We start from the raw sequence: 23,084 nt of genomic DNA on the forward strand, positions 1-23,084 counted from the left end.
GACCTGTTCTGTGCTTGCTGTCGACTCCAGGATCTCAGTTAGAGTCTCCCCAGGCTGGAACCTGATCACGTCCACAATGAGCCTCTTGGTGCTGAAAAGACATTCAAGAAACCGCTGAATGTTCTGAAGCAGCCGTATGAATCTGTTTAATTAGCCCCGAATCTTCAGTGTGAGCCTACTTGAGCAGGAGAGTCTTGGCGTCCATCTCAGCGTTGGCCTCACCAGGGACGTCAAACTTGTTAGTGAGCGTGAGTGAAACTTCAGTCTTCCCCATCAGCTCTTTGTTGGGGTCGTCAGGAGGAAGAGGATTTTCACCTGCATGAGATGAAGAGCGAATCAGATCCTCTCCGGAGTGCTCTCTGTTAATAACTGCTCTCGTCTGTGACCTGGTGAGTCACCAGATGTGTTGCTTTATTTAACAGTTTTAGTCTTATTTTCACTTTAATTCTCGCAAACCTGCTTTTGCAACCACACCGGCAAAACAAACCCTTCCCCACCTCCACCTCCACCTCCACCTCCCTCCACTCACCAATGAGCGACTCTACAGTGGGAACCTCGCCCAGGTCCTCCAGCAGCTCATGGATGGGGTCATTGTGCTCTGGAGCAATGGCGTCCTGATGGTCCAGCAGCAGCTAACAGGACAGAAGTACAGCGTGTTCGTCATACTGCAGGAGACAAAGCCTCTAAAAAACACCCGAAAGCATGCAGAGGGAGTGATTTAAGGCAGAAAAAGCCAAAGTAAAGGGGTCCCAGCTCACTGTGTGAGTGTTGATAATCTCTCCGATGGAGATGTAGATGACAGGTTTGGTGACGGTGACCAAGTCTGAGTACTGGTCCACATTGAACTTCTCCTCCAGTGAAGGCACGTCGCACGCTGCCAGGAAGAACCGCCTGCGACGGAAGAAGGAAGGATAAAGTCAGAGGAGCCGAGAAACAGAGCTTTAAACAGCACATCTAAACAAAACACACCTGCTTCATATTTCATAACAATTCACAGCAGACCTGAACTTCTGATAGGAGGCACTCAGATATTCATTGATGGGATTGAGGTGGGCGTTGTCTCCCAGAAACATCTTATTGGAGGCGGCGTGCTGCAGCATCTTGGCGACAGAGCCCAGGTTTCGTCGCTGCTCCGTGGTCAGCTGGCCCCCCGCTGACACCTCGATGATGTCAAAGGCATCGGGCGCCACGATGGCCGGGTTCATGTAGCGGTAATACAAGAGGTTCCCCACAATCTGAGAAGTCAAAACGATAACGATCAGGACGTGTGACATGTTTTTTTATGCTTTATGAGCCCATTTAGGATGAAACTTATTAGTGTAAGTCAATAAACTGAGCAAAATACATTAACATGTATAACTTCAACAACAGGTGGAACTGTTCAGACAGATATTAATTAATTATCTTCTGCATTTGTTGTCATACACAAAACGAGCTGTGAATTACATCTTTGCTGGCATCTTGAGTTGAGAGTTAAAGGTTTTGTTAAAGCTCTTGAATGCATCAGGACACACAGCTTGTGCAGGAAGAGGAGGAGAGCCAGAAGTCAGCAGACAGAGAGGAGGAGGACACCTCCACCCCAACAGGGAGGCTGCAGCTGGATGGCAAGGTGGAAAGAGCGGCAGCAGCAGAAGAAGAAAAGAAGGAAAGATATATGTAAAAAACGGGGAAGCAAGAGGCAGGCAGAAGATGAGAAGAAAGTGAGGAGGCCAGAGAAGAGGAGTGTCCTGCTCACCAGGATTAAAGGGCCAGTTCACCAGTTTCAACGGGATTTTCTATCACAGCATGACTGTAAACATCTGCCTGCAGAGGGATGTGCTGTCAAAGCTGACTGAAATGATCCGCATGACTGGACACCACGACTGGGATTCTTTTTTTTTTTTTTTTTGTGATTTGGGTGAACTGACCCTTTAAAGATACAAATGAGCGATACAAACCTTGAGCAGCTCATCCTCTGTGGCGTCTGGGAACTTTTCGTGGAGGGTGTCCTTCAGCACCTTGGAGATGAAACGCATCCCGTATCTGTCAGACAGGGTGAGACAGGCGGGGTGAGACGGAGGAAAAATAATAATGATTGGTTTGAAGCAGCTGATGGTAAACAAGTGGACAGTGACACCGTGAGAGGTACGTACGGAATTTTATCCACCGAGACGATGATGGCAGACAGGAATTTGTCAGTGATCGTCTTCATGTTCTTGATGGAGGCTTCCAGTCTTGTCCTCACCTCCTCGTGGGACATAGCCTGCTCTGGAGTCACGTCATACGGCAGCTTGCTGTTGAGGAGGACAGAAAGAGGACAGGACAGACAGAGAAACAGAGCGACCATCAAAACCTCTCAAGCTTTTTGTTTTTGCTGCGTTCTGTGCAGCGCTGTGCATCATTTGTGGTTAAAGCAAAGTAAACTACGCAGCCACTCCGGCTGTCTCCAGCTCACCTGGCCTCTCCCGTCTGCGTCTCCATCTGGTTGACCCAGCTCTTATAGATATCCACCGGGTCGGTCTTGATGTTTAGCGTTTTGTCATCCATGATCTCTTTGACGACCGGTGCCAGGATCTGCCGCAGCGCGTTCTGTCCCCGCGCCCCTCGGTGGAAACTCACCACCATCTTGATGACTGTGGGGTTTCCTGTGACGATCTCCTTCATCTGGTCCACCTTTGACCTGCGGACGGTTGTTAAAGGCAACATTTCACTGTGCATTCATGAACCAGGCCTCATCTGATTGTGCTCATAAATGGTTGTTGGCTCAGTTTCAGTGTCTGTCTCTCACTTGATCTCCTCCTGCAGGGCAGTTTTGAAGAGCTTGAGCAGCAGGTACTCCTCTCTCTGGTTGGAGGCGTAGTTATACAGGGTGAAGATTACAGAGTCCATGAACTTTGTGGATTTATTCTGTGGCATCTGGAAGATCAGCTTGGCGAGATACGTGGGGTTGGTCTAAAAGGAAGCAGAAGTTTGGTTAAATGTTGCTAGAGGTATCGAGTGGAAAGAGAGCTGCAGCTGCCAGTATCTCCGACTTCATGACAATGCTGCTCAGCGTCTATGACCCCATTTACAGCTGGTATTAAAATGCAATGCAAATGCACTCTGCATCCTGACACACTATCCGGATAAAGATAAGGAGAAGCATGTTAATGGAAGGTGTGAATGTGTCGTGATCGGCTCACATTCAGGTTGGATCTTATGTAGGTGTAAATGCGATCCATTCAACGTGCCGGCATCCATCACAACACAACACTGACATTTGTTTTTAGTAAACACAAAAAAGAGGCTGTTGTTCAAACTTAGACAGCGAGCGAGCGAGAAGGCCAAAAGAGACACAGAGGAAACGAACGATACACAGTGAGAAATAACTGTGCAACAGGCTGCGCTCGTCTGTGCAGCTGATCTGCTGTTAACATGGCAAATCACTGATCCAATCACAGAGTCGCCTACAGGCCGGCGCTGCAACACAGCGACGCAAACTGACACTGAGTATTTTTTGTAAAAAAAGAGGTAAGAATAACTTCATGTATTACATTGGCTGAGTTTACAAGAGGGGACAAATAATCAAGAAGAGCGTTTCACAAAGTTTACAAAGCTTCCTGTAACTCAACTCACAAAACTCTGATCTGCCTCCACCTCACATTACTCACATGCAGGTTTTACTCTGGAGGACAGAGATCTGATCTGGATGAGGATAACGAGAATGCAGCAGAGACAGCAGGTGTAAACCCAAAGCCAAGATCAGAGTTTATGATCCAGACATGATCCGGATCCAGACACAGATCCCATTTTAATACCAGGTGTAAATGGAGATTATAAGCAGCAAAATATGATTTGTTTTAGCTGAGAGACAGATACAGATAAAAATCACAGAGACAAAGCATCAAAGAGCTGTAGACGTTACCTGTAACAGGTAGAAGAGGTACTGGTAGGCTTCCAGTTTGAGCCTCTTCTCCTTGCTGAGGGCCTTCAGGCCCCCCCTCTGCTTGTTCATCATCATCATGTTGGACAGCTGGCCCTTGTTCTTCTTGGTCAGCTTCTTGCTGTGGGACACCACCTCCTGCAGAGTGATCTTATTCTTCACCAGCAGGCCGATCTTGATGTCCATCAGGTTCAGGTCGTTCTCCAGCTGCTGGTTGGAGCGGATGTTGGTGACCACCTCTTCGCGGAGCCGCATCAGCTCCAGCTCCTCCTGGAAGTCCTGGTCGCTGTGGTCCAGCAGGTGGACGAACTTCCTCACCACCGCCATCGGAGGATTGTCAGCGCTGACTGTGTGAGGACGGACATTTTGAGAGTCAAGCGACCACCTTAACTGGAGCCCAGTTCACAGCACAACAGACGTCTGTTTGACCGCACTCGTCAGGATCGTACTCACTCAGCGTCTTGTAGTCGTCTCTGGCCTTGTTGGCTCTGATGAAAGCCTGAATCTTCACCACATCATTGATCTGCAGTAGAAAACAGAAGTCACTTGATTGATCATCAGGTTTCATTATAAACGGCAGCGCAGGAGTCCACGGTGAGTCGGAGTGGAAATGACTTGACACGTGTCAGAGTGCTAAGTGAGCCATCTGTCTCCCTCCAACCCCACAGGACACGGAGTTAATGTCAGCGGATGTGTCGGGGGAAATTTACGCACCGTGATTTAAAGCTTCTATTAGACACCAGTGCGATTTGTTTACTCGAAAACCTAATTTTTGTGACAGAAAATTTACAACACCTTAGCTTGCTTTTCTCAAATTGGCCAAAACTCAATTTGCAGCTAATTTCATGTAATGAGGTTTTATGCGACTGATACTCACGTGATCTTGGAAGTACTTTAGACGATCCTTGTATTTCTTACGAGCTTGGTGCATCCGAACCATGGCCTGGATCTGAGGAGGACGAAAACAAAGCCTTCAGTCTTACTGCATTGACACTTGTGCTGATAATAGTTTGAGCGCAGCGCTGCAGAATCATTGTACCTTGACAGCCTCTTCACTGTGGTCCTTCAGATACTGCTTACGGTCGTTGAACTTCTTCCTCTGTTTGTAGCCTTTCCAGTGGGCCTGAGGGAAAACACATTGAGTAATGAGTCCTGATGGCAGACAGAGGTTTCTATGCACATACTCAGGATGATGGTTGGTACACAGTCCGTCTGACTCACCTGTATGCATGTGACAGCAGGGTCTTGGGATTTCAGGAAGTCGAGCCGCTCCTTTTGGCCATTCCTCACCAGGTATCCTCTGCATCGAGCTTGCAGCTTGGCAATGAGAGTCTCATTGGCCAGCCACAGCTGCTCTCGGTTGTAGGCTGTGGTTACTCCAGACACCACCGACTGACAGGGAGAATGAAAGCGGTTTAATGTGGCGTTAAGAAGCTACAGGCGAGCAGCGCTGCACAGGGCAGGTGGCCTACCTGGATCTCCTCCTTGTTGATCTGGGTGCTGTTTTGTTGGAAGCCCTCGGGCTCCACCCAGGTGCCCTCCTTGGTGTTCAGATTGTAGTAGTAGTTGTGTCCTCCCTTCACCCAGTGCTTCACCCACTCACTGCCATTATCACCTGGACAACAGTATCACAGGATGCAAGTGAGCAAGCTGGAGGAACAACTTCAGCCAATAATTAGCATCGTTCCTCTATTCTTAATGTATTTCAGTAATGCAGGGCAGCAAGTAAAGCCCTTCGTAGTTTGGAATATGATTTTTAATTACAATATTGGATGATTTTAAAGGTCCAGCATGCAGGATTTAGGCGGATATATTGACTGAAATGTGATATAATATTCAAAAGTATGTTTTCATTAGTGTATAATCACCTGAAAGAAGAATCACTGTGTATTTGTTACCTTAGAATGAGCTCTTTATATCTACAGAGAGAGCAGCTCCTCTTCAGAAGAGCCCGCCATGTTCCTACAGTAGCCCTGAACGGACAAACCAAACACTGCTCTAGGGAGCAGCTGTCATGTTTTTCATTGCAGCTACTGAAGGTTCTCCTACACACTTCACTTCACCTCACTGCTAGATGTCACCAAATCCTACATGCTGGATCTCTAAGGGTTTTTTTTTTGGAAATCACATGAGAAATTAGGTCACTGCGGTTAGCAAAAGGCTGCATGTGTGTAGGAGGTTTCACGTCTATCAGGTTCACAGTGCAGGAACCTTCCACCATTCAAAGTACCAAATTTGGATATCAAATCATCATTTCCTCATCATGGCAAATACTGTGACCTTGAAAGGAGTGAAACCCGCTGAAAAGATGCATCACTGCATCATCATGCACCTGGGTTTCATCAGAATCGTCTGTCATCAGCAGTCCCAGCGACTGTCTCTGTCCTGACGGCATTACAGTAACCACTGAGCCACCTCTGATAAGTACACTCGTCTGACTCGTCCCTGCAGTCTGTCCTCACCTTCTGCCTTTTTCTCGTCTTTGACCTTGGTCAGGTCATCCTGGTAGGTCTGGGCGCACTCAGAGGTGACGCCGTACAGTCCTGCTGCAGGGTTACGCAGAGCAGCCAAGGTCTGAGCTGGATCACCACGGTCCACCGCCTCATTGATAGCCTGGATGGACTGTGAGACTGCAGGCACAAACACAAACATCAGCCTGTGCTGCTCTTCACACCGTCCCACCATCAGGGACTCTGAGGGCAGCTGGCTTCATTGTCTTCTACACAAAATGGGTCCAGTAAAATGAAACGAGTGCGTGCTCTTACACTGTAAGGCCTCCTTTGTGTCCTGGTTAGCCTTCAGAATGGCATCCTGGATCTCATCCAGCCACAGCACAGCAGACGGGTCCTGGGTCTCCTGGACGGACACAGGAAAATATGTTCAGAGACTAACAGTGCGCAGCAAGCACATGCATGCACACACACTCTCACACACACACACCATCTGTCCTCTAACTGATAATGGACAGTTTCCTCCTCCGATGGTCGAGCTTCACGCAAAACTTGCAATGTTTTTTGAACACTGACGCAAAATCACAAGTGAAAGACAAACTAGAGCAAAGCAGAGTAAGAGCAGAACTCCATTCTAACAAAGAGCTGAATGAAGTTATAAAACGACTCTTCTTCAGGCCACACACGTCTTTGTCTCTGTGTATAAATGTGCAGGATGGTGCTCAAGCCTGCAGGTCTGGCTAACGAGGAAAAAGTCGAAGCACGAGCAGCACAAGAAGGAGATAACTGGTTCTTTAGTGTCCTTCTGCACTTGTGACGATGGTGAATTATATAGCAAATTAACAGCGAATGCACTCATTGTCCTGGCACCCAGTTTCTGACTCATTCCAACTCTAATCACCAGGAGTGGGTTTCACAAATGGCCAGTTCTTACATTAACCACAGTCCTACACTTACACTTATGAGCCTATACTTCCTATACTTATAGTCCTATACTTAATACTACAGTCTGTTTTTTTTTCACTTTATTTCTGTTGAAGCTTCCAATCTGTTATATATATATTAAAAAAAATACATCAGACTTCGTCAGGATTGGAAAATGTTCTCATTCAACATGTGTTAATTCAGCGGTGTCTGCTGTCGCTGATATCGGTCTCTGTGACAGATTCCTCTCTCTGATTACGACGGACTGACTCATCGCTGACGTATTAACTGCTCCTGTAGCTGCTGCAGCACAGACATGCTGTCACATTTGGCCAGTTATCCACAAGTACAGAAGAGAACCACAAAGAAATGTAAAAATGTCAGAAATGTCACAGCAGATGTTTTTTAAACGTGTCTCAGTTGTGATTTTTCCTTCATGTAACTTCATTGCACTTGCTCACCACACCAACACCTCAACACCGAATTCAACGCTGTGAAATCATCACCTGTAGTTACACTGAACTGCCTCCAGGTGGCGCACTCTATCTCCGTGTAAAGTGTGTTACAGCTGGTTGTTATTTGCTGCTACTTTCTAGAGGCCAGTGAAACATTTGGTTTCAGCCTCCTCCTCCTCCTCCTCCTCCATCTGTCCCGCCCCTTCATGCTGTGCTTCAGGGCAGATGAGAGGAGGTGTGTGCGCATGTGAAAGAGGTGGGCGGGTAAGAGTGATACCTGATCTTGAAGACTTCTTATGCAAGGGGAGGGGGCTTGGAAGCAAACATCTGCAACAGCATGCAGGAGTCCAATGAGCTCCATCTTTATAGTAAACAAAGCCGTACCTGGGCCAGCGCTGATTAGTGTTTCTATGTTTGCGCTTGGTGCTCTAATAGGTATTTGTAGGTGACGAGTCACCGCGGCTGGCGGGAGGTGCCAGACAGGGTGTGGTGCCACGGTGGGCAGGGGACTGGAGGAGGACCTGGGCGTAGCTTGGTGTAGTTCATCACACGTTACAAGCAATCATGGAAACAGAGGAAGCGAAAGCTGAGGGGGTTGGGCAGCTCATAATTCATCTTTGAGAACTTTTCTTCCAAACAACACCTTTCTTTTTCACTTCCTTAGAAACTATGAGCTCATCCATACACTTAGAGAACAAAGCACATGCACAGACTGGACCTTAACAGTCCCAGCTGTGATTGTTGCAGTTACAAAGTGGAGCGATAACCATCTGAGAGGCATGCTGTGGCAGACTATATTCAGCTTGTTAGTCAGTGGGGTCTGGGCAGGACTTCCTGCTGTTTGTGCAGGCGCAGCCCTCGGCCCACAGTCGAAGCCAGCTTTTGCCTGACTGTCTTCCTGACTAACTGCTCTAATACTGCGGAGTTAATGAGGCGACGCTGACAAGAAGCCGGTGACAAACTCAACCACAGGCGCAAAAACTACTTTTGTTGCTCCATCGGCTCCAAACTCTGCTGACCTAGCATCACCTGGACGCACCACCTTCCAGCCCGACGGCTCCACACCCACGTGGATCTTCCTCCTCAGCCTTCTGATCATTCCCTCTCAGCAGGGGAATATCTCACTGGCACTGACCTTTTGGAACCAAACAGGAAGCTCACACTGCTCTAACAACTTTCAAGTCCCTAGCTCATCACCACAAACAGCCGCTTTGGCCAATCAACAGCCGTGTGTGTGCCCTGAGGTCTGGCCCATTTAATCAAGTGGTCAGCTTTCTGTCCTTTTATGGAAGCAAATGGCTCAGGCCCGGCTTGTTATTTCCTATGTCTGTGAAATCGGCAGGAAAATAGTTTTCCTTTTTTTCCTCTCCTCTTTTTTGGCTTCTTATTTTTTGTCTGGGTCCTGTTACGTGTGTGTGTGACGGTTCCCACATGATGTATTCAAGGGTTTAGATGTAACTGATGCCTGTTGACATTTGAAACAGTGTGGGCAGCGGCCAAGTATTGTCCAACCTTGATAAGAGACTTCCTTTATCTGTATTTACACAGAATAAAAACAGCCTGCCTCAGAGCTAAACTGGATACACTGAGCACACAGACGTTATTCTGAAGGAATCAGGAGCTTTTGAGTGATGAGTTCATGGTTATTAGGAATTTTCACCTCCTCGTCACCTCCACTGAGGTGGAACCATACCCTGCTCCCACAGTCTGACCTCAGCAGCAGCTCTGTTGGCCTTTGCTTCTCCCATGACGAGAAAACAACCCAAACATGGTTGTCTTCCTGTAACATCATATGCAAATGTGCTGCACACACACACACACACACAAAAGAGCCATATTCACCAGCTCGCCTCTCTCAAGTAATGATAACACAGGCAAATGAGTCAGAGAGAGCATAGTGCTGATGAACCGCACTCAAGAAAGATGGCGCCTCTGTTCACTGTCCGTCTCTGGACGCGGAGATAAATGCGTGAAACCAAAGAACGCTGCTGAAAACAGAAAAGACCGATCAAGCCTCAGAAAACTGAAGCGTCAGAGAGAGCAGGGAGGCTGAGACAGACAGGTCAGATACAGACACACAGGACAGGAAGTGAGCAGGGGAAAAGATGATCACATGGTGACATCAGCAGTCTGGTGATGTCATGTGATGCTCAGAGGCCTGAGTCACATGCAGTCATCTGCAACCACGACAGGTCTGGGATCCCACTGAGCTGTGACCACACAGCGCAAAAACACATCTATGTAGCATGTGGGTACTAGACTGAGTTCACACATGAATACTCAACATGGATCAAAAAGCTTGAGTTGAGATAAAATACTCCAAATTAGTAGCCTACATAGAATGAACATGTGTTCTTTGGGGACAAGTGTTCACAAAAACTATTAATTTGAGGGTAGAAATTGCTGATATTCATAATACAACATAGTAATTGTAACTCAAGGGGGAAATTGCTGCGATACTTTGCTGGACTGCAGTATTTTGGAGGTATGAGCAGAAATCTGAGCTCTTATCCAGCAGCTTACTGCCTGAACTGGACAAAATATTAAACCTCCAACAGCTGCACAGCTTGTTCCAGCAGGAAACTGGACTCTCTTCACACTTAAGATAACTAGTGTGGGATTGTTCAAATGCACCTGTATGCATCACATGTCACACTGCATACAGCCGTGACGACTTTCAACTGTATGAGCTGCAGTAAAGAGCCCGTCTGCAGTCTGGATGTAACTGTAGCCGGGAGCTGTTTGCATGGCGTGTTTGCATAATGCTCAGCTGAATACTAGGCCGACATGAAAAAGCAAATCACAAAGACAGAAACCCGGACACTGGTTCAGCAGCTGGGCTAAACCATTGTCAGATATTTTTTCTCTAAAGCAGCTGTGTGTGTGTGTGTGTGTGTGTGTGTGTGTGTGTGTGTGTGTGTGTGTGTGTGTGTGTGCGTGTCTTACGTGAGCCTTCTCCCTGCGGGCCTCCAGCAGTTTGTCATGGTAGTGCTGAGCCACAGACGGGTCCACATCTGTGAGCTTGGCTGACGGGTTCTGCAGCATGGCCAGGGTCTTCATGGGATCCCCTTCATCCAGGGCCTCGTTGATCAGTCCGATGGCAGCAATACCTGCAGATACACCAGCAGACGTCCAGAGAGACCAGTGAAAAGTCTGACACTGGTGTGAACAGCGATGTGTCTCGGCCGTCCACTTGTGATCGGATCACCCAACAGGGAGTAAACAAGGTCTATGATCACAATATAATCTGGGAGGAGGAGGAGGAGTACAGCACAGGGAGGAACATACCACGGAGTATTCACTGCCTTCTATTGGAAAATGTAATTGTGTTGAGGTGTTTACATCAAACCCTGAGCAGATCACCTGTTAGCACATCAACTTTTAGCCTATTAGCTTATCTGCAACTGATGCTTAAACATTCTGGATCGATGAAGATCTGACTTGGATCCAAACACTGTCTACTGAAATATTTGGTGGCTGTGCTCAGCGTGCAGGTCTTACACGTCATGGATTTTTTCTGAACTGTGTCACAGATGAAGTGTTTGGCTGTGAATGGATGCGAGCGTCCGTCTCTTACGTTCATGCTCCTCCTGCACAGCCAGGTTAACCTGGTCGATGCACGCTTGAATGTCGTTCCAGGTCAGATAGTCGCTGCCCTCCTCTCTGGCTGCCGCCTTCAGACGCATCAGTTCATCCATGTACCTGAGGAACGCACAGGTACGGTACCACATCAACAGCCCGCCTCAGTCCATGTAAGAAACACATAGAAGCTCACAGAGGAGCGTCGCCGACTCCTGCTGTGTGCTCACCTCTGTGCGTATTCATCCTCCACGTTACTGAGCCCAGTGACGGCGCTGGACAGTTGTTTCCAGAGGGCGGCTCTGTCTCCAACATCCATCGCCTCGTTCATCAGCACCACCGCTGACAGCATCTCCACGGCAACAAGCAGCTCGGGGTGAGACAGCGAGCCCTGCGGGAAACAGGCCGCAAATTTACCTCATACGTCAAACTGCCAGACGACCGGAGACAAACGACACGTTGATGGCGTCTTGATTTGTTGTTCAATACTCAGACCAGACTGGAACACCAGACAGGGTCTGAAGCAGCTGGTGTCGCATGGTTTTAAAAATGCTGGAAAAGCAATGCCTGACAGGCAGACAGTGCAGGAAATATTAACAGTGATAATAAGTCATGTTTTCTGTTACGGGCTCATTGGTTTAGTCTATAAGGTGTCTAAAAATAGAAGCCCATCAACAGTTCCAGAGGCCCCCAGATGACGTCTTCCAGTGTCTGCTGTTTGGTGTTTGTGCCTGATAAAGAACAATTTACTAATAAGGCAAGAAGTTGGTAAGAAGAAGTCGTTTTCACGTCGCTGTGTCCCATCAGTTCAACAATAAATAAACTCTCACCACACCTGCAGTGAAATAAACTGTATACACTGTACAAATGTCAGTGTGGCTCTGACTGATGACGCGATGAGTTTCAGGTCAACTGCTTCTAGAATTTGGCCTCAAAAGCCACATGATCACATGTTTTCTGCAAAGACTGATGCGATGGTGCAGGTGTGTGTTCTGCGTATGCACTTGTGTGAGCTTCTCTGGGGTACCTCCGGGCTCTGCTGCTGCAGGCTGGCCAGCTCTCTCTGGTAGAGGTCTGCAGCACTGGGGTAGACCTCCGGCAGCTGAGCGTCTGGGTTCATCAGCTCCTCCACCGTCTTCTCTGGCACACCCGCCCTGATGGCACCGTTGATGCGTTCCACTGCCTTCAACACTACACGCACAGGAAATTAACAGTTATGGGCGAATTTTAAGAAATTAAGAGAGTTTTTGTTAAAATGTATGTGATGTGTGCGTACTCTTTAGGTAGCCTTCTGCAATCTCATTGGCCACGTCCACGCCGCTCTGCAGCTCATCCTTAGTCAGGGCTTCTCCTGGAGAGCCCTAATGAGGAAGAAATCAAGTTGAGCTTACAATGAGGAGACAGACCAGCAGAAGGTGTAAGTGTAGAGCTTCCTTTGAACCCTACCTGCTCTTTACTCTCTCGGTCAGCCTGCAGCTGTTTGAGGTACCAGCCTTTGTTCTGGGCCAGCAGGTTCTGAATGCCCATGGCTTTAAGGGCCTCGTATAACTTATTCTCATCGCCGCTCAGCAACGCCTGCTCAGCTGCACTCAAGGCGTTGCTCACTGTGGGAGAAAGGTTGACATTTCACTTCTGTGCCATGGAGACCAGGACAAAAAGTTAACCAATCAGTGAATAAAGTGTGTGTGTGTGTGTGTGTGTGTGTGTGTGTGTGTGTGTGTGTGTGTGTGTGACAGAGAGAGACTTACCATTGACCTTGTTGACGTTGCCCTGGATTTCAGCCTGGGTGAGAAGCTCATCGTAGATATCCCTCTCTGCTTCGGCATTCTCCATTTGCTGTCGGAGCAGAGCAACAAACAGGATTACACATTATGACACATCACATCTCTGCTCCGCCGGGCAAAATATATGTCTTTGCAGAGGGCACTTTGGTTCTCTTGTTCTGATATTCAGGGTAATTTGGGTCATTTATTTGCTTTGCCTATTGGCAAAACAAACTTTTTACATTTCCAAATCATCACACAGCCCACACGTATCCCTCACAACAAGAAACCGCTGGTAAATGTGTCAGAGGGACAGCTGGATGGAGTGATTTCACTCCTCTCTCTGTCCAGCACCCAGCATCCATCTTACAGCCACCATTCTTTACCGAAGTGCTTCTTTCAGTTTGGTTTGTGTGGCCTCAGCATTTCACTCCGTCTGATGCCAAAATGTTCTTCTGCTCCAGGCTGGAAGTTCAATTATTTTCTAACCCAAAGTTGGATGATTCTTAATTATATGGGCCTTTTATGGGCTCTTAAGGATAATGTGCCGCAGGCCGCCATTCTTTCCCAGCCATCTGAAACCTGTGCACAGCGCTCTCGCTGCTGGAGCTTAAAACTTCATACCCGCTTGCGTGAGTTGGCCACCTTCTCTCCCTTGGCCTGGTACAGTGTGTCGTGGTACTGACGAGCACTGCTGGCATCCAGGTTGACCAGCATGGCGTTGGGGTTCTGCATAGCAGCCATCGTGCCCTCTGGTACGCCCTGGTCGATGGCCTCGTTGATGGCGATCACAGCAGCATGCACTGAGGATGAAGAGGAGCTGGGCTCAGCTTTGATCTGTGTGTTTGTATCATACTGACAGCTGATGTTAAGCATCATTCCGTGTTACTGATGTCGCTCTTGAACTTAAAGGAATCATTTTTGGGGAAACGTGTATTCACTTTGTTGGCAAGAGTTAGATTGAGACCACTCTGCAATGATTTGAATAAAACTGTTTTCAACACAAGTGGAGAAACAAGTGAATTCTAATCCTTCAATCAATGAAACTTCAAAGTCTAGAGACGACGCAGAGGTGAAGCAATCATCCTGAAAATTTGGGCCAAATCAGTGTTTTTGTGTGTTGCACAAAGACAAAATCCACCTTGATCAGAGAAGAAGAATTGTGTCTTGTCTTGTCATTGAAAAAAACACACGAATGAAGCCGTCTTTATTGTAGACTTTGAATTGATTCAGAGAAGAAGGCTCATCGTAAGTGGAATAATGTTAGAAAACAGACTTACGTAAAAGAAAAACAAACTATTTGTGCTTTAAAACACGATGCTATAAAAGGGACACAAAGGCCCTCTTTGACAAACAGTTGACAAATCCCCCAAAAATGCTGAATTACAGTGACCTCCAGCGGGTTTGGGATATTTGTATCTGTTTCATTATGAAAGCATGAGTCAACTGAACTCTATAATCTGCAGCTCCTGTTCCCCCCTCCCCCCATGACATCTGAGCCCCTCTCACATGCAGCTTCATCCACGGAGAGCTCATTGGCCAGGATCCCGCCAATCTTGCTGAAGGCGGGCATCTGGATGCCATACTTTTCCAGCTCACTCTTCATGTTGTTGATCTCCTCCTCTGGGAGAGAAGACAGAGCAGAGGGAACACATCAATGGACGGAGGTGAAAAAGCCGAAGGGGGGAGCAGACGGGGGCGGGGTTAGGGACGTGAGGGACTGTGGAGACAGACTGTTCCTGGCTCATGTGTGATAATCAGATTTCTGACTGTGGGACAGGGAGCCAAGCAGGAATTCAACTGACAGGAAAAACTCTCACAGTTACTAATGACTTTCACATTTCTAGCAGCTTGTTGACAACACAGGCTGCCGAAAAGCTCGTCCCCTTAGCGCTGCTTTCCGGGTGCACACGAATTCAACACAACTTAAACTTCCTGCCCACTCTGGCAACGTGGGGACATCTGTACTGCTCTGGATTTAAGATGACATAATTGGGTTAATGGGGACAGAACGAGGGAAACAGATGCACGGACCCGTGTTCAAGCTCACACTCTTACCAGTGAAATCGACTTTTCCATACAGATCCTGGATCTGAGGGGCCAGGCCAAGCTTGAACAGGTACAGGCTGTGAGAGAGGACAGAGACACAGTAAATAAAGAACCGTGACAGAAACGAATACACACACGAAAAACAGCTCCATGCATTTTGGCTCAGGAGCACACTGTTTGTAACCTGATAATCACAATAAACTGAGGGGTGAGAGGGGCTCAAAGGCCGACAAGAGAGACCAAACAAATATCAGAACGCAACCATTTTAGGGCAAAGAAAGAAATGTTCACCATGCTGCCCACTCGTGAAGCTGCAGGTCACTGAGAGGCAGACGGGTAATAACTCAAACATATGCAATTGAATCATTTGCTGTAATTTGTTCACATTCTGGCACACAGTGAAGTAAACCAGTAAAACTGTGCTGCTTTGCAGAAGTAAAAGGATTCTCAGTTAAAAACGAGCAGATCTTAACATGTGACTGTGATTACTGCTGAAAGTATCCTGTCTATGTATGGATGTGGACAACAGGTAAGTTCAGTGCATCATGCCTTAACCTGAATCCCATAAATTATGTGAAATATGTTTTGCTTCTCATATTACTGTCAATCTTCTGTGCCGATGCTGCTCCACAGCACTTCAAGACAAACCACCTGTTGTAGTTCTGCAGTCCGATCCAACCTTTACAGATAGATGCTGCGATCCTGTCAATTATCATGACAACACCTCATTATGCTGGTTGTGGATTTATAGTACAACAGTTAATGAGCGTGCTTCTGTGGCAGTGCTGTGGCATCCGGGTGTGACGGGTTTGTGTTTGGACCAGTTGTACAGCCTGAAACATGGACGTATACGAGCACACGAATGCAAACACCATGCCTCTGCTCTGCTCTGCTGGTTGGCCGCTGCATCCAGTTTACCTGAGGTGGAACGCTCTATTAAAACAAACCATTCAGAGGAACGAGGTACACTCCATACCTCATACCTCTGAATGCCTTTCTGCTGCAAAACAGCAGCGTTCACCTCGTAAAAATGTCACACTTGAAGCATGCTCAGACCGCAGACGTGCACAGAGCACAGAGAATATACAGCTTCTCAATCCACCGAGTGAGGAATTCATTATATAATATGACTTTTGCAACAAACAGCTGTTTGTTTACCCCAACACAATCAGTCACAGACAAATACAGAGAAGCAGAGAGAGGGAGTACCTGAGTGCATGTATACAGTAGATGCAGCGTGGCATGTTCTTTCTGTCATATATGTCTGTGGTTTCTGGGTAGAAGATCTGAAACACAGACATGGACAATGATTGAGTCAGAGCAGCACTTTCAGCAGGTCCAGGACAGCATGCCAGCGTGTCGCAGCACGTATGCAGGTGTGATTCAGGATATTAGCACGGGGGGGGGGTTGCACAACGTAATTGTGCATTAACACGTCCTGACGTTGTCTGTGTGGCGCAACTGGAGTGGAAGTTCTGAAGGCAGTTACGTATATTTTCTGTTGTCGCTGCCAGTTGGTGATATTTTGGGCTGATACTCAGTTTTTTTCATACCAACACAGTGAGAAGCATTCAGAGTTTCCCCAGAGCTGACATGGTGGAAAGTTCTCAGGAAAGCACTTTGGCTATAATAGGCTGCTGTTTACTCCTTTCAGGCGGAGGAGTCACTAAAAGGACCATTTCTATGTATTAACTGCAAAACGTTTAGAGACTCTGTCCTCTCCAGTGAGCCACTGGCTTCAGTCCATTTCACCTCAGGATGAAAATCAACTTGCACTGACTGGAAACCCTGTGTTTGTTGCCACTGTGTTTCAGCTGCAAGGCTCGGCTCGGCTCGGCTCGGCTCGCTTTGAGATGCTCTTTTTGCTTTGCATTGTCAGAAGTTGTTGATAGTACCTGTTCTTTTTTCTGACATCACCTCTGTCGAGGTTCCACGTGAGCTGATACCAAACGGTGGAGTGAAAACACTGCAGGCCACTGATTGGTCAGAGAGAATCGTCACATGTGCAACACGAACATCCTGCACACCGACTGCAAACTGCGACCTCGGCTCTTTTATTCACTCATCCCAGACTCTGCGGTCAATTATTGAAGTGCAGATGTTCCTCTGTTTGGTTTCTGATGAAAGGATCATGAAAGGAAAGGATTTCCTCCATTGTTCCTGTGTGTTCGTGTCGTGTTGAAGACGATGCCACGGCAGTTTCACCTGGTGAAGCTTCAATCATCACCTCAGCACAGTTGAATAAGGTGGTACAGAACATAATCTTAATAATATAATAAAACATATAATCAGCTAGATCAGCTAAGAATCCCGCCTACACTGAGGGATCCTGAAACCACAGCAAAAAACTCCAGCATCCAAGACTATTGAGCCGGTTAATGAACAGCAGCTCTTACATTAAAATAAAAGACCAAAGCCTTTTATAATGTCCTTCTTAATGCAGTTTTCTTCATTGCACTGCAAAGAAAGAGTCTTAAAAATATTCCTTAATTTCAGCTACAGTTCAGTGTGACGGCAATTTACTGGATCTCAAGCAAAATCAAAGTCTCTGCAAGTTTATTTTCATACTGTGCTGAAATTAACTGGCACTGACTGATGCCCTGAAGGCAGGAAGTCAATCTACATCTACAACCAATTCATTCAATTCAATAATATTCAGTGTTAATGTTACATAAACTGTGTGCATTTGCATTTGGAGACATGTAGCACCAACTGCTGAACAAATGAATGAACACAAAAACATCAAGGAAAAACAGTTCTGAAGGAAAACTTTAATTTTTGGCTGATATTCAATAGAATAAAGCTGAACACTCTGCTCATTTGCATGTCACAGATACTGTAGTTTTGTGTGTGTACACAGGTGGATGCGAGTCACGCTCACCTTTGGCAGTCCTTTCTCTGACATGGCGTTCAGCCACTGGATGACATTGTCTGTGTGTCTGAAATGGAGACCCGTCGCCTGTAAGAGAGGAACAAACGTCAGAAGGCAGCAAACACGCTGTTCAGTCCGAACTCAAAGACTCAAATCCAGCCTCATTCACAACAAGAGCTTTAAACTGAGGCCCCATTCAACCAACCAGCCTCAGGTTACAACACAACGCAGGGACATACACACTGAGTGCCGCACACTGGACTTCAGAGATCAGCGTTTCAGGAAAGACGAAAAGGAGGTTTGTACAATCACAAATATCTCACAGTTACAGCTCAGACTGAAAATGAGGGAGGTTAACGTCTTCTTTTTAAAGCTCCATAAAGTCTCCAAAACTCTTCAGACAGTCTGACTGACACTTCCTGCTTGTACAAGAGCCTCAACAGTGATGGCCCAGCCAAGAAGAGGGTTGAAGAAGCAGCAGTTTGATTTCAGGTTGAACTATCCCTTTAAAGGTCCTGACAGCCACCAGTTACCCACTGACACTTCATGTTGTCTTCATATTGCTGACTGATATTGTGGTTTTATCTCGAGTGTTTTGCAGAAAAACAAAATGATTGCAGTTTGGTCTGACTGTCCAACACTTTGGTCCAGAGGAAGACATCTCAACAAATACCTTGTAGCGCGTCTGCTCGCGGTCGTAGATCTTCTTGAGGGAGACGGTGCGCGGCGCGAAGAAGTTGCCCAGTTTGGCCAGATAGACGCCGTTCCTCAGCCCCTCCTCCAGCTCTGTGGTGGGAGGCAACTCCTCATCCAGACAGGCCTCCATCCATCTGCAAGGAGAGCAGAGGAGACGCACATCACACATCGCAGTCAGTACAAGGAGAAAACATACGTTCATATTGAAATATAGAGCTCAGGCTCTCTGCAGGGATAATCACTGCTGCTTCTACAATACAGTTTCTTTACAGAAGCCACAAGACAATCCGGACTTCAGAGGGATTTTATTTCAACACAGGTGTCCCGGCATTGTTCAACAAAGTGTCTACTCATAGATGACTGATGAAAGGAGTTTGGCTGCTTGAAACCGAAACCGAAAACACTGTTTTGATTTGTGATCATTTCAGTTACATCTGGAGCGAAGGATGTTCTGCTGGGCTCTGTATGCAGTAACAAGATGGCTCATCCAATGCCATCACATTAATGGCGACTGTGAAAAGAGGAAAAAATGGATCTGTAGTCTCCTCCAAGCAATTGTTAGTCACTGGAATCATAATTGACTCTGACTTTGTCTCTAGCTTCACCAACAGGTCACAACTTCCACTTGTCCAACACTTCCTGACAGGACACCTCTAACACTCACACCCAAATTCTTCTGGCCTCATCTGTGGTTGAGGCTAATGCTAGCTAGCTTACATGTCAACATGAGCGTACTGACATATGCATGCTCGTGTTAGCAAGTGCAGCAAAGGCCGACAAACCACGCAGGTCAGACTGATGACAACGTTAAGCTAAGCCTGACAAGCTGAGCCTAAGATGAGCGAAGATGCACACTCCTCAGACGAGAAACATTTTTGATCCGTTACCAAAAAACAACGTGGTACTTTTGGCCCAACTCATGATCTGAAGACACATTTCACAGTCTTAAATATTTGGTTACTTAATCATACTCACATTCTGCTGATCGACTGACTGATTCTTCTGTTATCATAGTAAACAAGGAGGCCAAAGGGAGGAACACTACTCATTGTGTCTGAGATGAAAAGTGTCATTGAGTTCAGCCTCACAGTGAAAGGATTCCCATGGAGAGGTGGAATGAGCTCTCACAGGTATAGATTGTACAATATAGTACTACTCGCCTTCATGTTCAATCCTATGTTCTTCCATAAAGCACAGCACCATCTCATGAATCATTCGGTTCTGCGGCTCCAGGACAACAGACACCTAACGTGGCCTGTGGTAACCTCCCCTCCTGAACACCAGGTTCCCAGCATTCCTCATGTGTGACATTTCGTTTCTTTTAAGTCATATTGTGAAGTCACATTCCTGCTATGTGCCCGTGTCAGGCCACAGAGGAGACATGCTGAGCTCTCATACTGGGACAGGCCTGGTGGACTGGATTCCACCGCCTCATGTCAACGCCGTCCTGTCACTGCGGACGAAGCGAGTCCATTTTTGTCCCTTAACTTAATCATCAATTAAAAGAGAAGGGGGCATTAACTTGAGGCTTTCAGTCACTGGTGGCCAACGAGTATATGACATACTGTAGCTACATACTTCAACAACTTGTTCGTGAAGATGTCATGTCTGGCACGTCGCTCCATTCAGGTCTATTTGCTGCTACTTTGAGGGTGAAAATTACCATTATCTGTGGTGGATTTCTCCCTGGCATTTCTATTAGAAGTTATCAGATTGAATACATGAGATGACATCAAGGCCCAGTTATATCCAATTACACTCCCTGAGCAGCGCATATTTGGATAACTGTGTCAGGGTCAACACAAAAGAAGAGTTTTCCTCTGAAGCAACTTGATATGAAAAGTGCAGAAAGTCTACTTTGACTGTTTTTCTTCTTCATAGTACTTTATTTATGTCACATCAGCCTGATTCGATTTTATTATAAGAAAACTAATCCGGGCCTTCTATGTCTGCATCAACTTTAAAATGTATCACTGACTATATCATAGTTGCCTTTCCCACCTCAAAGCAACACGTGTTCGTCTATTAAAGATGAGCAGGTAGAAACATCGCCGCTTCCTCTCCTGTAATGACAGTGGTGTCTGCCCTGCTTTATTAGTGCCTCCAAACATCAGCTGTGATTATGAAAACCTTGAGTTTATCACTGGCTGTGAGGAATGTCAGTGAGGTCAAACGTGGCCTTCTGCAAAGGACAAACAGCCTCTCTCTCTTCATCTGCTGAGCAAACACTCCCACTCTTCTGTAACTACGGTCTTCGTCAAGCAACAACAAGGTGAACTATACCCTATCCCCCTTAAACACATATATTAGCATTACTAGAGCTGCAAGGACCTTCATTGACAGTCAACAATTAAAATCCAAACTAATCTTCAAGCTAAACCTGAGTCCTCTTCCTGACACAGAGCCTCATTTTCAGGGATTTTTCTCACATTTAAATTCTTGTTAAGACATTCGGTCCTCCAACAAATACACTCACAACCACACTTTGCAGCGCACAGGCCAGCTAACCACCAGCTGAAACAACTTCCCTCCCAGGAAGTCGTGACATGGGGTCTCCAGACAGGCCTGCTATTGAGGACGAGGTGGCCGACCCACGGTGCAGGGCCTGGGCCTGCCAGCCAGGAACAAGCCCCCCCTTTCACTCCACAGTGGAGCAGTGAAAGGCTCCATAAAGACTGCTAACTAATGGCTCTTTTATCAGGGCTACACACCCTTTCCAGGCTAGCACAAACACAGACACACCCTCCACTTAACCAGTGAGGACATTAGCTAGAACTAAGACTTCAGAACATCAACAGCTGGATTTCAACCACAGCGGACAGCTGCCAAAATAAATGTCAACCTGTGATTATGCCACCAACAGACATGCACACACTCAAAAACAAAAAGAAAAAGCCACAAATATGAAAGCATTGTCTGGAATCTCCAGAATTACTCCAGCTAAACAAATAGCTAAAGGCTAAAGCTACATTCATGTCATACCACACAGATCAGAACGAAAGAGCCGCCAAGTGGAACAAATGTTCTGTCACCCTCCAGCTGTGACTGTACGTTTCGAGGACTGGAAATTTGTCAGAACTACAAAATTTCCCAGGTGACAAAAGAACCAGAAGCAAAATGACTAAATAAAATCCTACATCAACGTTAAAACAGTCAAACTGGTATGATACGAACGATATGAAATTACACATTTTGATTTGAATTTCCATTGATCTGGTGTGACTATGCTGGCAATAAGAAAGCCTATATCTTCTGGGAACAATGACTGAACACTGGATACATAATGCACAACCACTTAGCCACAAAAAACAGCCTGCTAAGATAAGTGTACACAATATCCTATGTCAGTCAGCAAAGACTATTAATTTTACACATATTATGAATGTAAAACTATTTTTTAGCTAACAAACCCTGCTTCCAGAAAGTTTAGCATAACTGCTAGCAGGATAAAAAGTAGCATATGCTAGCTAGCTAGCATAACTAGCTCCACTCGCAATGTTAGCATCAGCGTATTGGTAATTATTCACTGTAGAGCTACTTCTTCTGGACACTTATTTATGATATCCCCACAGACAGGATGCTGATTATATGCTCCAACACAATCATTAAGAGACAGATTTTCATCATGTGCCAAATCTTCAGTTACAAAACTACTAGCTAACAGTCTGGACTGTAACCATGATAACAAAACACGTGCAGCTAGCATAGCTACTCCACAGCAGAGCCCTGAGGGTTAGCTAGTGGCCGCTGCAGTTAGCATAGCTATGGCGTAACCATAAGATGAACACTGCAAATATGTTTATATTCACATCCTTGAGCATAATTCTGGATAAGACTATAATAAGGTGCAAGTCATCATAGTATCATCCCATACACACCATAAATATGCACAGGCAAATGGGAAAGGGTGTATTCTGACAACCACTACTGAGGTGATACTCAATATAAAAAAAAAAGGCCCAAAACTCCGAAAGCCAACATCACCAGCAGTTAACGCAAATAAAATTAAAAAAATAATTCTAATAGACTCTATGAAGCCAGTATAAGGGAACACAATTTGTTTCCACATGTTTTGCTTTAAGTTAGATTTACCCGGTGTGACTGCAGTGCTAACAGGGGCAACAATTTGTGACAATGGGGCATCTTCCCATTCATGCCATTATTCTGACATGGTGTGAATGAAGCATGAGGCAGTTTTGATTCTTAATCTGATCAGAAATCAATGAACAGCTTGACTAACATGTGAAGTAGTGGGCTGTTTCAGAAGACTTGTGGTCAATTATGCTGTGAATCCACATTATAAACAAAGGTTTGCAATAAAATGTGATTGTAATGTGGAATTACATCATTCTTAGACTCTAGCTGGAGATTTCTGTCACCTCCTGTCACTGGATC

The 23,084-nt window shown here is 46.3% G+C and overlaps 1 protein-coding gene across 1 annotated transcript in view; it reads right to left on the minus strand.

Annotated features, from left to right (window-relative positions):
• Positions 1-23,084, minus strand: part of iqgap1 (IQ motif containing GTPase activating protein 1) — a 40,100-nt gene that overhangs the window by 2,693 nt on the left and 14,323 nt on the right. Inside the window, exons 3-32 of the mRNA XM_076734425.1 lie at positions 18,667-18,823; positions 18,003-18,080; positions 16,331-16,407; positions 15,131-15,198; positions 14,582-14,695; positions 13,697-13,875; positions 13,058-13,145; positions 12,756-12,913; positions 12,586-12,670; positions 12,337-12,500; positions 11,540-11,700; positions 11,308-11,432; positions 10,677-10,840; positions 6,667-6,757; positions 6,364-6,531; positions 5,374-5,516; positions 5,123-5,293; positions 4,941-5,024; positions 4,779-4,850; positions 4,355-4,424; positions 3,884-4,248; positions 2,768-2,931; positions 2,435-2,659; positions 2,133-2,273; positions 1,938-2,022; positions 1,003-1,235; positions 759-891; positions 530-632; positions 180-315; positions 4-91 (exon numbers count right to left, since the gene is read on the minus strand). Coding sequence (XP_076590540.1) covers positions 4-91; positions 180-315; positions 530-632; positions 759-891; positions 1,003-1,235; positions 1,938-2,022; positions 2,133-2,273; positions 2,435-2,659; positions 2,768-2,931; positions 3,884-4,248; positions 4,355-4,424; positions 4,779-4,850; positions 4,941-5,024; positions 5,123-5,293; positions 5,374-5,516; positions 6,364-6,531; positions 6,667-6,757; positions 10,677-10,840; positions 11,308-11,432; positions 11,540-11,700; positions 12,337-12,500; positions 12,586-12,670; positions 12,756-12,913; positions 13,058-13,145; positions 13,697-13,875; positions 14,582-14,695; positions 15,131-15,198; positions 16,331-16,407; positions 18,003-18,080; positions 18,667-18,823 — 4,090 coding nt within the window. The remainder of the gene's footprint in view (positions 1-3; positions 92-179; positions 316-529; positions 633-758; positions 892-1,002; positions 1,236-1,937; positions 2,023-2,132; positions 2,274-2,434; positions 2,660-2,767; positions 2,932-3,883; positions 4,249-4,354; positions 4,425-4,778; positions 4,851-4,940; positions 5,025-5,122; positions 5,294-5,373; positions 5,517-6,363; positions 6,532-6,666; positions 6,758-10,676; positions 10,841-11,307; positions 11,433-11,539; positions 11,701-12,336; positions 12,501-12,585; positions 12,671-12,755; positions 12,914-13,057; positions 13,146-13,696; positions 13,876-14,581; positions 14,696-15,130; positions 15,199-16,330; positions 16,408-18,002; positions 18,081-18,666; positions 18,824-23,084) is intronic.

This window comes from Chaetodon auriga, chromosome 1, assembly GCF_051107435.1.
Source record: "Chaetodon auriga isolate fChaAug3 chromosome 1, fChaAug3.hap1, whole genome shotgun sequence".
Classification (NCBI taxonomy): Eukaryota; Metazoa; Chordata; class Actinopteri; order Chaetodontiformes; family Chaetodontidae; genus Chaetodon; species Chaetodon auriga.